General features: G+C 44.6%; 1 protein-coding gene across 1 annotated transcript; it reads left to right on the top strand.

Moving 5' to 3' along the window:
- The first annotated feature begins 5,596 nt into the window (after positions 1 to 5,596).
- LOC122931419 (MYG1 exonuclease-like) lies at positions 5,597 to 15,088 on the top strand. The gene is made up of 8 exons (XM_044285492.1): positions 5,597 to 5,634; positions 5,748 to 5,901; positions 10,953 to 11,065; positions 11,147 to 11,306; positions 11,863 to 12,012; positions 13,785 to 13,907; positions 14,045 to 14,226; positions 14,902 to 15,088. Exons 1-8 carry the CDS (start codon positions 5,597 to 5,599, stop codon positions 15,059 to 15,061), a joined length of 1,080 nt encoding a protein of 359 aa, XP_044141427.1. The 3' UTR covers positions 15,062 to 15,088.
- Positions 15,089 to 16,453: the final 1,365 nt, after the last annotated feature.

Here is a 16,453-nt window from a genome sequence, read left to right as displayed (position 1 = left end):
TGAATTGGTGCACCTTAATATGTCGCATGACTGTAATGTGGTTTACACCTTTAGATCTAAAAAGTACACCTGTGGGTTGTTGGACAAACACTGGACATGAATAAATGATTATTTGACCGTGTGACATGACAGGTTCCTGTTAAAAACGTCAGAAAACACAATTTGATGACTCAAGTCTAGGGAATACCTGGAGGGGACAGCAGCCAAAAAGGAGGAGGCCCATGCAGTATTACAGGGAGCAAGCCCTGCCCCTTGCTGGGGGAAAATGGAAGGCAGCCGCTGTGATCAGAAAGATGGAGAAAGAAACAATCACTCATCACTAAGAATGGACGAGCAGAAGTACGATAAGTCGCCAGCAATATTTATTCATCAAGCAGTGGAGATGGACCAGAGATGTTGCATGGTCTATTACAGTCCATTAGAAAGTCCCCATGGCAGGTGCTGATGGATCAAGCAGGAATTTGGAACTTGGAGAAGGGATACTCATTATCAAGTCTTGTAGGCCTTGTAGATGCAGTGGACGAAAGTGTGTTCTCCACCTTTAGGTGATGTTCTTCAGGTGAGAGGTAGGTGGATATGAGGCAGCCTTGCAGGTCTCTCCTCTGATGCTGTCGGTGTTGATTTAGTCTTTTTTTGAGGAGTAGAAGAGAGTTTTGCAGATCAGGAGGTCCAGAGACTGACCCAGGTGCTACATCCGCAGAACACTGCACCTGCAGTGGTTTTGTCATTGCTGTTTATGTGCATGAAATTGGATGGTGACCAAGATGGAGTCATCCCATAGGTGGGAATCTAAAAAACAAATATATATGTCAAGAAAAGGGTAAGTGAGAAAATGATGTAAATTTTGCTACATGTAAAAGTCACTTACCTGGGCAAACTCCAAAGACTCTTACAGCAATTTCCACGCCCCCTCGGCGCCCCGTGCAGTTTTTTTCTGTCTTGGTGGTATTTGACAGAAGATGGTGATGTTTTTTGAGCCGCTAAAAGCAGTCCCTGCGGCACAGGGGACAGCGGTGGCTGTTTTGGAGCCACTGGGCGATGCAGGTAGGATGGAATAAATGGCCGCAGGGCAGGGATGTCACCTGCTCACCCTGGATGAAATCGGTGAGGCAGATGATGCATGACTGTCTCTCCTCTGCATTGATGGTCCTTGCAGGGAGGTCTCCAATTTGCTGGGCCCTGAAGCTTGGTGGAGGCTGGTGGGGCACACCCAGTGGAGCCGGTGTTGGGGGCTCTGGCGGTGGTATGGCCTGAGGTCTCATGGTGCCCATCCTCTGTATTATGAGGTCAAATAGGCTTTCTGCAGGGTGTATGGGAGACCTCCTGGGTGGCTGCATCTCCCTGGTCCTGCGGCTCGGTGGTATGGGCCGAGGATGGTGGAACTCGGGGGTGGTGGACTCGGCACTCTCACGGCTGCTCTCCCCAGATGGTCGGGGGTCTTGGGCCGGCTCAGCTCTTATTGGGGAGCGGCTTCTCTCCCTGGCAGATGGTAATTGCCGAGGTGGAGCTCTGACTCCGGAGACATTGGGATGTTGCCTGTCTCTCACAGATGTTCTCTGAGCTGATCTTAATCTCTCTCGCAGGATAGTCTGACCTAAAAGAGCAAAGAAATTAAGACTAATGGAAGTATTTCCAGTATCTGGAGCCCATCTTCTGTTCTATCTAGTATTTCTTCTATATCTGTCTGCTGTTGTAGCCTGGACATAGTGACTTAGGTGGTCTTTTTGGTTCCTGTTAAAAAGGGTTGTCCAGCTTTTTGTAAGTGATAGTCCATTCTCAGGACAGTTCATCTATAGCTGATTGTCAGTAATTGGACACCTCTCCCGCAGACCCGCACACTGATCAGCTGAAACTTCATTGCACGATCAGCATTGTAGAGTCTAGCGCTTGTCACTGCTGCTGTCATTGAAGTCAATGAGAGCTGTGATTAGCGCTGGTGACAGAGCTACACGGAAAAGCTGATCGGCAAGGATGTGGGGTGCCGGACCCCCTGTCAAGCATCCTGTGATCCTATTATGAGTATAGACTGTCACTTAAAGTCTAGACAACCGCTTTAACCAGTGTAAGGATACTTTTACATCTGTTTTCAATTCCACTTTTGAGATCCATCATAGGATCTCAATAGCGGATGAAAACACTTCAGTTTTCTCCCCATTCATTGTCAATAGGGACAAAACTGAACTGAGCGAAATGGAGTGCGCCAAAATGCGTTCTGTTTGGTTGCACTCCCATTGCGGACAGAATCTGTCCGCAAAGTGGTGTGGAGCAAGACGGATCCGTCCTGACACACAATGTAAGTCATAATACAACCGGATCCGTTTATGACAGATGCAGGCGGTTGTATTATTGTAACATCTCAATGTTCACCCCCTTTTACATCTCGGTTATGACCAGATGACATAGTTGCACCCATGTGTCCTGTTGGAGTTTAGACTGGTTGTCCCCACTACAGATAATGAAATTAAAGTGCAGTGTCCCAGGGGGTCAGTAGTGTATGCTGGGCTTTGTAGTGCAGATTTACCCACTAACCTGGGATCCACTGTCGTCTTCAATTCTGGTCAGATACCGGAACAGGCGGGTATTTAATGTTCGTGACGCCAGTGTCAATTAAACGGTGACACGCCGTGTATAGTAATGTAGAAGAATGAAGCAACCACGGGTTAGCCAACCAAAACGGGAACTTTTTACTGAACGTCAGTGAGAATCATACATGGACGCAGTTGGAAGCGCAGTTCCAAGGAAGACAGTTGGTTTCTATTTGAATACAGCTGGTTCTTAGAAGTACAGACTGGCCGGTTATAGCAATGTTCTTTACAGAGTGTTAATTACAGGAGATGCAGTACAGGCGGCTTGCACACTATTCCTGACTAGTCCTGAAACATGTGACTTTTTCTCCAAGGTCTAATGCCCTCTATCTGGCGTATCCTTGAAGCTGTCTTTATCTAGTACCTCATCTGTTATCTTGAGTACCTCTTGCTTTATCAGATTGGCCTCTGTGGTATTCTGTGTCTTCAGGCTGTTTAGCTATACCCTTCTGACTTCTATGCATACGGACTCAGGAGGGGAACCCTCTCTGCACTGAGTCTGGAAACTTCTCTCTTCCTGAGCTAGGCCCTAGCCTATTTATACTGAACTGGGGGCTCCCTCTGCTGGCTGTGATAAGGATTGCCGGTAACCGGCCTGACTGGCTTAAAGGGAAATGCACATTCAAATCTAGCAGTGTCGGGTAGCCTACCCGTATGCTGCAAAAGTCTGCCTAATTCTTCTTCAGAGCATCACTTACCCTCGTTCTCGGGCCGACTGAGCCAGGAGTTGTTATCGGCGTTTAGCTGTCGTAATTCCCGGGATCCCATCTCTGGTTTCCCGAGCCGGACCTGATGAAATTGTCCTCAAGTGGCCCCGATATTATTGGGCCTTAAGGGAAAAATATCAAAGGAAAAAAACAATCGGAAGCAAACACTAGAAGAAAAATCCAGTTCTCTCTTCCGGAGCCAAAATGCAGTTTACACCGAGGTGTGAACTCAAGAAAATGGCGCTGAGCTGACTGTGCAGAGGTGTCTTCTAGGTTCCTGAACATTGTGATGTCATACAGAGGAACCTGCTGTAGGTCAGTGCTTTGTGACATCACCACAGCCTGGCGGCCATGATGCTTCCTGCCAACTGCTCAGTATCTAAAATGGTTGTTATCTCCTAGTTTATTAGTCTCTTATTTTTTTCACTTCCCTGATATTAAACTTTTTCTTTTTGGATCCCCTCCCGGCTTTGTCTGTAGGGAAACCACATGATTAAGTTTGTGTGTACAATAGTGGCGGAAAAAAGTCAGATTGTGGCACATGCTGTATTTACACCATAATATGCGACTTTTTGTGCTTCTCGACAATTTAGCAAAGTGGTTCAAAAAGGTGAGGAGCGAAGCTTCCCCCGGACTTACTATAATTTACACCAGGAACCGGCATAAATTATAACTCCTGTCTAATCCAGCTCCTAGAGGACATGGATTTGACTTTGTGGGCCTGGGATGTGTCGGATTTATTAAGCATCATCTTCCCCTTCATATATCTGGTCCATCTCACTCCGGGGCCCAGAAGATCAGGTGTGACGTAGCAATCTCCAGTCTGGATGAATCTGGGCACAGAGTCCCTGCCGCTCAGGACTGTGCAGTGTAGGCCCTCATTGTGTCTCTGTATGTTGCTCTATGGGGTCCATGTTACATAGAGAATACATTGGTTATATGGCATCCAGGGGAGCGTGCCGCCATTTATTTTCAATGGACTGAATGGGTGACCCCCTTTATGCCGTACACTGCGGGGCACTGACATAGGAAATCCATCTCTTCCCCCATCTCCTAGTGCAGCTCACCAGTTCTTGGGCCCCTTGCATGGATTCTGTGTGTAAACAGTTGACTCCAGCATCACGTTCATAGTAATGAAAATGGCAGTTGAAAGCATTCAGCGCATGTGCAGACATGCAGCAGGACCCCCTGTATCTGCACATGCGCTGAATGCTGTCTGAGCTGGCACAGAAGAGGACACAGCCGGGCACGCGGGTAAATGACGTAACCTCCGCCATCTTGATTGCTGTAGACGCGGCTGCTTCTGGTGGCCACTGTTTGTACATGGAGTCCATGGACAGCAGGTTTCCCAGCACCCACTTGTTTATGGCATTGTAAAGGGGGCTTCAAAAAGTGACTGACCCCTTTAATCATCTCCATGTGGAATACAGTAGAAGACCACCACCTATTATTTTTTGAGCAGCAATGGTACCCATGACACAGGGGTCAGCAGCCATCGGCACACTAGCTGTTGTGAAACTACAATTCCCAGCATGCCCTATTGACTTCTTTGAAATTTCTGAAAAAAAGCAGAGCAAGTGGAGTGCTGAAAGATCTCTATCCCTGATATAATATAAAATCAAAACTGCACAATAGCTCTGCGGGCAAGGGATCTCGCCGCTTTCCTAAAAAATATTACTGCCCCTTAGATCATGTGTAGGAAGTGCAATCATTCCCATCCATGCCTCACTCATGGGCGTGGGTCCAGTTCTCAATCACAAGAACAGAGGCCCATGATCCCCATTGAATGGAGCTCAACTATCTCCATAGAGCTGAATGAGAGGCAGCACGCATGTATGACCTCTGCTACATTCATACTGTGGAGCACAAGCTCCCCCCATTCTCTTGATTTTTTTTAAATTTATTTTTTTTTGCCTAATTTTCTGTCTGTCGATCTGTCTATAGCTATTCCTATGATGTCTGGACTCAGTTCAAATAAGCTTTATTAGCAGTACTAAACACATATTAGGACTCGTATAGCTATACTAGCAACGCAGGACAGGTCTTAGCTGGCCAGCTACATGGGGAGAGTAAGACACTTTCAGTTCCAGGTGCTTCCATTCTGGATTTCTATGGCTCTCTGCATATTTACCAAGTTGGTGGTGGAGATGGCTGCTCACATAGGAGAGGACATCTTGTTTGTTCCCTACCTGGACGTTTTTTTTTTTTTTTTTTTTTTTTTTTTTTTTTTATAGTAGGCAGAGTTGTCTTTCAAAGGCAGACCAAGTAATTCAGATCCTGTAATCATTGGGTTGGATAGTAAACATGGAGAAATCCAAGATGATCCCCCTACAGTCGCAGAGGTTACTGGGGATTTTGCTCAACTTGACCTCCTAGAGATACTTTCTGACCTTGGACAAAATGAACAAAATAAGGTCATTGGTGCGAGATCTAATTCTATGCCCTTGCGTTTCAGTCAAGAAAGCTATGTCCGTCCTCGGTACCTTGACTCCAGCAGTTCTGTGGGCTCAAGCTCATTCCAGGGATCTCCAGTGGGAGATTCTCCAGTCATGGTCAGGGAGACCAGAGGAGCTGAACAGCAAGATTCTAATCTCCAGGAAGACCCATCGGTGACTAGAATGGTGGTTGATACAGGAGAATATAGATTAGGGGGTCCTGTGGAAGGTGGTAAACCCTTTACTAATCACTACAGGCGCCAGTCTGTCTCGGTGGGGGGCCCATGTTCTGGACAGAGTCTTTGAGGGATCCTGGGCAGTGCAGATTGGGAGATTTCTTCCAATGCAAAGGAATTGACAGCAGTTCTGAAGACTCTGCAGAAGATCCTGGCTTGGCTTCAGAACCGGCATTTAAGGGTTTTGTCTGACAATGGTTCCGTGGTGGCCTACTTAAATCATCAGGGGGTAACAGGATCCAAGGAGTTGATGGGAATTACGAATCAAATATTTCCCTTGGTGACAACACCTTCCCTTCCAATATCAGCCCTTCATATTGGGGGTATAGACAACTGAAAATCAGACTACCTAAGTTGATACATACTAGACCAGAGGGAGTGGTCCTTGAATCAGGACATATTTGCAAAGATAGTAAGCCTGTGGGGGTTGCCAGACATGGACCACTTTGCTACAGGAAGGTGAAAAAATTATATTCCCTTTGTACAGGGGATTTTCCCACAGCAGTAGATGCCTTCCTTTAGCCCTGGGGCAGAGGTCTTCTGTATGCTTTCCCTCCATTACAATTGATTCCCAGGGTGTTGAACAAAATAAGGGAAGACAGAGCTTCTGTGATCTTGATAGCCCTGTTGAGCATGGATCACCTGGTTAAAACTACTGTCTGTCAGGGAGCCATGGGTCCTTCCAGAAACTCAGGATCTCTTGTGTCAAGGCCCAGTGATACATTCCCCCCCCCCAACGCTAGAGTATGGTCGTTTTTCTTTACGTTTTTAAGGATTTCTCATTCACCTTCTTGTCGGCTTGGCATTCCTAGGATTTTAGAGTTTCTCCAGAGCGGTTTAGCTAAGGGGTTGGCCTTAAGTACCTTTAAAAGTTCAGATTTTGGCCCTAAGTTTCTTTTGATTCAAGTCTAGCTTCTCATCCTTTGATTGTTTAGATTCTGTAAGGCCCTTGCTAGGAACATCCCGGCTAGGATCTCTAGGGTCCCTCCTTGGGACCTTGGCCTGGTCCTTCAGGCTTTGGTTAAAGCGCCCTTTGAACCCCTCTCTGAAGTCCCCATTAAGATTCTAACATTAAAATGTGTCTTAGTGGCCATCACATCGGCCAAGAAATTAGGTGCAAGCTTTTTCCATCATCCCTCCTTATATGTCCATTCAGGAGGACAGCATTACTCTGCGCCCCAATCCAGCATTTCTCCCCAAAGTAGTCTTTTATGTAAACAAGGGCCAGGAAGTGTTTCTCTCTTCCTTTTGTGATCACCCTAAGGAAGCTGAAAACCACAGAGGAAGAGAGGCTCACCAGCCCACCCCCCCCCCCCCCCCCCCAGACACACTTTTTATTTTATTTTATTTTATTTTTTATATATGCCAAAGTGTTAAAATCAGATATTTATCTGTATTTGTGACGATGCATCTGTGCTCAACTGATTTTGTATGGGCCAATATGAGACATGTAAAATGTTTTTAATAAAAGTCACGTCTATCTGGTCTGCTGTCTGCCTTTTTAGCAATTTACACTACCACAGAAGCAGGCTTAACTTGGCACTACATTTTGCACCTCATAAGCCGAACACAAGTTAATAAATGGGGGGGCAATATAAGCCAATTTAGTAGCCATGCACACTTTAACATTCAAAACACTGTTCTGGCATGTTTCATTCTTTCTGGTGAAAAAAATAAAATAAAAAAAGAGCTGATCTATTTGGTGCAAATCAAAATGCCATTATTTTTGTCATATTTTACACCATAATTCTGGCATAACATGAATAGTAAATGTCCCCCATTGTTCTAATGGTGAGATCTGACAGCAAAATGTACAGATCGTCTATCCTTAGGCTACATCACCAGTATCAGATCACTGCTACCGCACAGCTGTTTTCAGGAGCTGCTGTCTGCCAGCTCTGTACACCGCCTAGAGGCCATGCCTGGTTACTGCAGCATTCAAGTGAACAGTAGCAGTGCTGCAGTAACCAGATGTGGTGACTACACCTGCACAGCAGCTCTTGAAAACGGCATATTAGCGGGGTGGCGCCCATTTGACATTGACATCCAGTAAGGATAGATAATCACTACTGAACTTATGGAGAACCCTTTTAGCCCAGCAGTATTACACAATGCTGGGGGTCTAGGGCACAAAAATCTAGTGACAGGTTCCCTTTAAACAATAAAGCTATTGTTGGTTTAGCAGTGCCAACAGCGTAAAGGGGTGTGCCAGAAATTCTCTCATTCAAAAGTTTTATATATTTTTTTTTTATAAAGTTTGAAAAACCACATACAGAAATGTAACCCAGAAGACAAAGGGTTAACATGAACTACCTACCAGCAGATGAAGTGCGGATGATCCATGTATCTTAAGTATCTGTATGTCTGTTCTACAAAAAGATAGAACATGTCCTATACTTGGCCACTAAATGCAGACCACGGACACTTTGAAATCAGTGGATCAGTAAAAAAAAACTAACAAAAAATGTCTGTCGTCTGTATCTTGTGGATCACAAAATACATAGTCGTGTACATGAGGCCTAATGCCAAGGATGCTGGTCCAGGGAGGAATGCCAGGCAAGCCTTGGTGTGGGCAGGGGATGGAACTACAGCTGGTCATGGATATATTGGGGTCCTATGGAAATGGAGGATCAGCCAGTTTTCACGGGACAAAATGTGACCCACTTTTCAAATTTAATTTGCCTTTAAAATTATGCCGGGGTCTTCATGACATCACTGTTGGGAATCCTTTTCTCATCTGAGGTGATGTCGCATGACTAAGGCGGTCTAGCAACATGTCATGGCGAGAGAAGAAGGCAACCTGTTGATGTTGACTGAGTCCCTATTCATAGATGGCAAGCAGAGATCCTGGAAATGGTGAAGCATTAAAACAGAAGGTGTGCTAGTCGTAAAACTTATTACAGGTTGTCCACTTTTTCACTCGACTCCATAATAACCGTGCATGGCCGAGTGTGCATGTCTATTTTAAGGGGACTATGTAGCTGATGGACCACACTGGATGGGGCTTATCTCCTATAGGAACAAAGGAATTATGCACTTTGTAATACAGGCTATTTATGCTTTCCCCGTACCTCCACTGCCACCTTAGATGTAGGTTGCACAGGTACTTTTGTTAAAAGGGTTACCTGTGAATTAAGAAAATACTTAATTATTACATTATAAATACATTCCCAAATACCTTTTTAATTAGTTATGACTCATTTTGTCTAGGGAACAATTAGGAGAAATAAAATGGCCGCCGTCCTATTAGGACACAGCTGTCATGTCCTAATCGCACAGCAGGACAAGTTACTTTACAACACTGAGGTAAAGAGCTGCCTCATCCTCTCCTACTTATCAGTAATTGTGATCCTGAATACAGTTAATATGATCTTCAGCTGAATGTCTGTGGGAAATGGAGTTCATGAGGGACAGTCAGACTGCGGTAATGTGGGGCTATAGTAATGGAGACTGCATACAAGTGCTGCTGATCATTTTCCCCACCTCTTGTCCGTACTTTGTCTCCTCGTGAACTCCTTTCCCACAGAGATTCAGCTGAAGGTCCTATCTGTATTCAGGATAATAATCCCTTACAAGTAGGAGAGGAGGATGAGGCAGCTCTTTATCTCAGTGTTCTGAAGTCCTGCTGTCTGATTTAGGACGGGTTTTGTAAGTACTAATGGGACAGCAGCCATTTTATTTCTCCTAATGATTGCTCCCCAGACAATATGAGCCATTATAACTAATGAAAGGTATTTGGGAACATATTTATAATAATGTAACTTATTTATTTTATTCCTGGAGATTCCCTTTAAGGTCTTCTGTAGAGACAGGACCACGCTGCATTATTTAAGTATTTTAATTGTGATATGCTGCATTACCAGCAGAGTGCGCTGTTTGGCTTCAGTGTACCGGTCATGCATACATGTAGCACTGCATCAGAAAATGTATGACAAGTCATGTGGTTATCAGCCTCACATCTGGCTGTTGCAGTAAGTTAAGGGACGTAACTACCTGCCGAATCCAGAAATCCGTGTGCAAACAGCTCCATTCAGAATGCATTAGGCTAAAACTGATTATTTTTTTTGTTTTTCCTGGCATTGAGCCCCTAGGACGGAACTCAATACCAGAAAACTTTAACGCAAGTGTGAAAGTACCCAACCCAGTAGGCACCATGCCGAGGGATATGTAATGGGGTTCTCTTGCCGTAAAATAGCCGAGCTTATCTGACATACAAACCCCATAAGAGTGCATTAAGTATAAAAGGGGATGTAATGTGCAGACACAACTGTATGTGACAGGGCAGTGTCCTGACGATGGAGCACCCCCATGGCCTCCTTTCTGACACCCAAACTTTAAAGGGACGCTTCCATAATTTTATTTTTTTTACTTTTACTCAATATTCGTAGAAAACTATTTATTTGGCTGTGTTTTTTTTTTTATTTAAGCAGTACTATGCCCTAGAAAACTATATACAAAATTACTGTCCTTCTGTAGAAGTCGGCACAGAGATAAAACTCCTAATATAGATAGGTGATCCATGGTCAGTTTATTGCTGCTGTGAGGTGTTATCTGGTAGTAGAATAGTAGTAGATTTAGGATGACAGCTGTATTGTTCTCTTGATAGACCTAGATAAAGAAGTCCACATGTGTGATCCTGTAATGGAGTCTCTCACCCGCTTCCCTCTCTGATCGCAGTGAATGGAATGAATGAGAAAGTCAAGCGAAACAGTTTGTTGTGGTCAAAGTCCCAAGAAAGGAGGAAGATAAAGATCCAGGACGGGAAGTGGTATACATGGAGTGATGTCAAATTCTATCCAGAAAACCACCTACCCAAAGGGAATAGTGGAGTGAAATGTGCGTGTTTGTGTACATGTGGATAGATGGATTGTAAGCTCTTGCGAGCAGGACCCTCACTGTTTTAACCGCTGACTAGCTTGTTGCTATGTAATGTACATGAAGCCTCTGAGATGAAATGAAGAATATAATACGTATATTGCCCTTTATCAGGATGCAGAGATTGTTAGAACCCGGGACCCGCAGCTTTTATCGCAGTGTGATGTAGTTGTCGATGTGGGCGGCGAGCGGTTCCCTTCCCGGAACCGCTACGACCACCATCAGAGGTGAAACTACATCTATCTATGTCTTTTGTCCTTTTTTTTTTTCTTGACTTTGTAACATCTACATGTTTTGAAATCTTGCAGATCTTTCTGTGAAACCATGAACAGCCTATATCCTGACAAGCCGTGGGTTACCAAGCTGAGCAGCGCTGGCCTGGTATATGCCCACTTTGGCACACAGATACTAGCCACACTCCTGGGAACCGATGAGGAGGACCCTATTATACCAATCCTATATGACAAGGCGAGTGACCCAAAACTGAAGCAGGGGAGGATTTATAAAACAGTTTGAAAGAGTAACTCTCTGGTGCCCAAAGCAACCAATCACAGCACAGCTTTTATTTTAGAAGTGCAGAATAGGGAGTGAAAGCTATGCTGTGATTGGTTGCTTATGGACAGCAAAAGCTGCTTTTCTTCTAGAGCTGTGATGGCTAACCTCCGGCACTCCAGCTGTGGTAAAACGACAACTCCCGAGATGTACACCTGCTTGGCTGTGCTCAGAACTCCATAGAAATGAATAGAGCATGCTGGGAGTTGTAGTTTCACCACAGCTGGAGTGTCGGAGGTTAGCCATCACTGGCATTTTCTGCTAACCATAAATCTTGTAGAAAGTTGACTCAGATATTTTTCGGATGCGGACCAATTCAGTAGGGCTGCAAAAGATGCGTACAGCACTCTGTGTGCTGTCCACATCCGTATGTCCATTCCAGGGCATTCTCAAAAATATAGAACATGTCCTAGTCTCTTCCACATTACCGACAAGCATAGGACTGTTCTATTTAATATTTTCTATTTCCTAGATGTATGAGAACTTTGTTGAAGAAATCGATGCTATAGACAATGGAGTATCCCAGTTTGATGGGGAGCAGAGATACAACATCACCACCAACCTGAGCTCCAGAGTTGGACATCTCAACCCACGCTGGAATGAACCTGATCAGGACACAGAAGTAATAGGACCTGCTATTGTGGTTACGTTTCCTAGAATGTGTGTGTGTGTGTGTGTGTGTGTGTGTGTGGAGATATGTGGATGTGTGTGTGGATATTTTTTATATATTCTATTGCAATGAGTGCATTTAGTATTTGTTCACATACTGAGCGTATCATTCACTGTGTGTTCAAAATCGCCATTGTATGTGCAGTGTTTTAGATTGTTGCCACATGTACTTTTTTCAGTGTGAATTTTTATTTTTTGCCAAAAAACATTCAGTTGTAGTAATTTTTAGGTGTTTTTGTGAGATGTACACCCCACAAAATAATTACTTCCCCTGTAGTGCATTATACAAAAATTGCTGCTGAAGACCCAGAGGATAAGTCGTCAACATGTAGACACTGGAAAATCCAGTTTTTTTGTTTGTATCCATATCAAAAGCTAATGTTCTTTGGAAATCTTTTATCACTAAGGGCCGTTACACTTGGCATCGGGAGCATTAACAGATGTACCTGGAGCCTAAATGTTAAAAGGGTTGTGTTAGTTATCAAAGCTGCCAATAATACCTTTTTTAAAGGGGTTATCCAATAACTAATGTAAAAAATAAAAACCGGACATCCTATAGTACATGACAATAGAACCAGCCCTGTACCTCACATGGATCCAGAGATCTCCTCATTCATTGCTCTGCTAGACTCATATCAAGCTGACAGCTCAAGGGGAGTGTCTTTTTTGCTGCAGCTAAGGGGGCGTGTCCATGCTCTGCCTATCACAGCTCAGGAGGCAGCTGAAGGATGAAACTGAGCATGTGCGGCCATCTCAGTGAGCAGGTCAAAGAAATAAGGAAAAACAAACAAACTGCAGGTGGCGCTATACAGATGCATTTTATGGCTATTACTAAAATAAAGTGGCCTAAGTGGGAGGAAATGCTCAAAAACCCCAAACACTGTAGCATGTTTATAACCGGGGGGAGCAATTCCTCCGCTTGTGATCCATTGCTAGTGGCAATCCCCAGCAAATAAAAATGCTTACAATGGAGGATGTCTGCAGCGGACCACATGAACCACAAGGCATCCTACACAAGATGGAGCAGTGTGTGGATGAAAATATACAAATACATAAATTACTGCAAAAGGTGCACCACAATGATATGCAACTGACAACACTGGCTAATCCCTCAGGCTGATGTTAAAAACAGACTTTAGCCAATGTATTCCAGCCAGGAACACATCGGAGCCCTTTTTGCAACACCGTCAAGGTATCTCAGTGTGGCATGGGTCCTACCACTAGACCACCTATGGTGTGTGAACACTGAATGGTGCTAAGAGCTAACTCGCAGCCAAGCTCCCACATACCTCCATAGTGAGATCACTCATGCAGTGGGAGAAGAGATGGGGCTGCAAGCTCCACCTATAACTGGGGATTGCCGCTAGCAACGGATCACATGCGGAGGAGTTACTCCCCCGGTTATAAACCCGCCACAGGGTTTGGCGTTTTTTTAGCATTTCCTCCCATCTTAGGCCACTTTATTTCAGTTATTTTTCTTGATATGTTTAGAATGTGCCATTGTGTACTGCTGGTAGCATTCTGTTCCACCTGGTAGCCTGTGTCACATGGCCTGTTATAGGTGGGGCTCGCAGCCTTATCTCTCCCACTGCCTGAGTGATTTCACTATGTGACTGTTTTCGTCTTAATGTACATGGCGCTTATGTGGAGGAAATGGCATAAATTGTACAACTTTGAACATGCAGCTCGCATTGTAATGTGTATTCTCACTAATTTACTTTGTAGGCTGGATTTAAGAAGGCGATGGAACTGGCAGGGACAGAGTTCGTGTCACGCTTGGACTTTTACCACTGTTCTTGGCTGCCGGCTCGATCTTTGGTGGAAGAAGCCATCAGGCAGCGATTCCAGGTTCAGTAGCCGTGGTTGATTTTTTTTTGCCTCAGCATTTTGGAACAGAGACCAATCCTGAGCATAGTGACAGTGTACTTGTCTCTGGTCTGCCTCTAGGGGCAGTAATGTGCAGTGACAACTGCTGTCTCTTACAGGCGGATGGCAGTGGAGAAGTGGTGATCTTGGCCCAAGGTGGATGCCCATGGAAGGAGCACTTATTCCAAGTGGAAAAAGAAATCAATCTGGAGAAACAAATTCAATACGTGATCTATCCAGATCAGAGCGCTAAGTGGAGGGTGCAGTGTGTTCCCACAGGTCCCAACACCTTTCAGAATCGGTTAGTAGTAATATGAATTATCATATTTGGTTATGGGGCATTATATTCTTCTAGATAAAGGAATTGCATAAATAACAGGATAACAAATACTTGTAATTAACTTACCTTAAGGGTCCATTCACATGTCCGCATCTGTCCCCATTCATTCTCTATGGGGACAGAAAAGATGCGGACAGCACAGTGTTCTGTCCACATCTGCATTTCCGTGCCACGGCCCTGAACTTCCGAGCCGCGGCTCCGCAAAAAATAGAACATGTCCTATTCTTGTCTGCAATTGCGGACAAGATTAGGCAGTTCTATGGGGGGTGCCGGCTGGGTGTATTAGGGGTCTGCAATACACTACGGACGTGTGAATGGACCCTAAGGGATCTATTAAAGGGGTGTAGTAAAGCAAACTGAGTAGAGGACCTTTTATATCACACACAAACTTATGACCTTCTCTGTGTCTGAGCACGTATACTATTCACAGATGGGTCCTTTAAGAGGGAAAAATGGGCTTTACTTATTCTAAAAATCACATTGTTAGATATTTTTGATCATTTGGTGTAATTGAAATTTTTGTTTCTAGATGAGTCTCATTGAAATGTAAGAGAATAGTTGATGGTTTTCTAGAAGAATCGGATGTCCTGGTTTCCTTGTTCTTTTTGGAAACACCGTTCTTGTACTCTTCCCTAGGCTTTCTCTTCCAGAGGATTGGCGTGGTCTTCGGGCAGATGATCTCTCCTCCATCAGTGGCATTCCTGGTTGCATCTTTGTTCATGCCAGCGGCTTCATCGGTGGAAACGAGACACAGGAAGGTGCTCTGGAGATGGCACGGAAAGCATTGACGTCCTAGAGTTGTTACTACGTAGGATACAGCCAACTGTACTATTCAATGCTGAAAAATCTACAATTTGTATTTATACCATGTGGCATCACTAAATATTTTTGTATTGACCATGTTGTGTGACTGTTCATGTACATGCACAACCTGAGGCACTCAACAGGATAGTCGGTCACAGTAGCCCTTTTTGACCCTTAGATGGGTTTGTTTAAACACGGGCATAGTTACTAGCGTGAACCATACGTTTAATGTATATGCTGAGAAAAGTTAGCCTTTGGCCCCTAGTTCAGCCAGTGGAGGCCAAGAGGGGTGGTATGTCAGCTTACTCTTTGTCAGTTGTATAGTAAAGCATGGCAGGCTGCACTTTCTTATATAAACAGAAGGCTGAGATGTATGTTGAGAGCACATAGGGGCGCTTTACTAATCCTATAGACGGTGGAAACTATAGATCAGTGACACGCACCAAATTCATCCTAGGGGCTCAGGCTAGATGATAAATGTGGGGCAGGGATAGGCACTTTTTTTTTTTTTGTCTAACTATATATCAACTATTGGTTGGCTTACTTTGCAGCAATATTTCATGTCGATTTTGTATCTTTGGACATGACGCAAGTTTTTATAGGCTGTAAATGGTATATAAATGATAGAAGATGAGGATCCATGCTCTCAGCACACCCGGGAAGAAAGAAAATCGATTTCTTGTCTTCTAAAGTGTATATACGAGCAGTATGCTCCTTTCCAGGGGTGATGGAAACTGAGGCAAACAACTGATCACAACTGCAGTCACCATAGTGAAGGGTCTTCTTGTTTCCGATACCAGAGCAATAAGATACTGCATAATATAAGGATTCTAGACTTCTACTCAAAAAAGGAGATTTTTTTTGTATAACTTACCCAAAAAATCTCTTTCTCGCTCTTCATTGGGGGACACAGGAACCGTGGGTATAGGTATGTCCTCTAGGAGGCGTTGACACTAGTAAAAGCTGTTAGCTCCTACCCTGGCAGCTATACCCCCTCCAGCCTGGACAGAGAGCTTCAGTTTGTGTACAAGCAGTAGGAGAAGCAAGCCAACCAAAGAAAAACACGTGGAACACCAACCATGTCCAAGGACCCAACGGAGTTCTAACCAGCAACAGCCACAACTGTGGCCGGACAACAATACTGGGTGGGTGCTGTGTCCCCCCCAATGAAGAGCGAGAGAGATTTTACTGGTTAGTTATGCAAAAATTTCTTTTTCTCGCCCATAGTCGAGGAACCGTGGGACACACAGGAACCGTGGGACGTCCAAAAGCAGTCCACAGGGAGGGAAAAATCCACAGACCCATGGAAGCAGGCATCTAAGGAACTGCTGCCTGCAAGACCATGTGGCCCAAAGCAGCGACCGCCGATGCATAAGTATGCACC

Source organism: Bufo gargarizans, chromosome 3 (genome assembly GCF_014858855.1).
Source record: "Bufo gargarizans isolate SCDJY-AF-19 chromosome 3, ASM1485885v1, whole genome shotgun sequence".
NCBI classification, from domain to species: Eukaryota; Metazoa; Chordata; class Amphibia; order Anura; family Bufonidae; genus Bufo; species Bufo gargarizans.
This window is presented reverse-complemented; position numbering and strand designations above follow the sequence as displayed.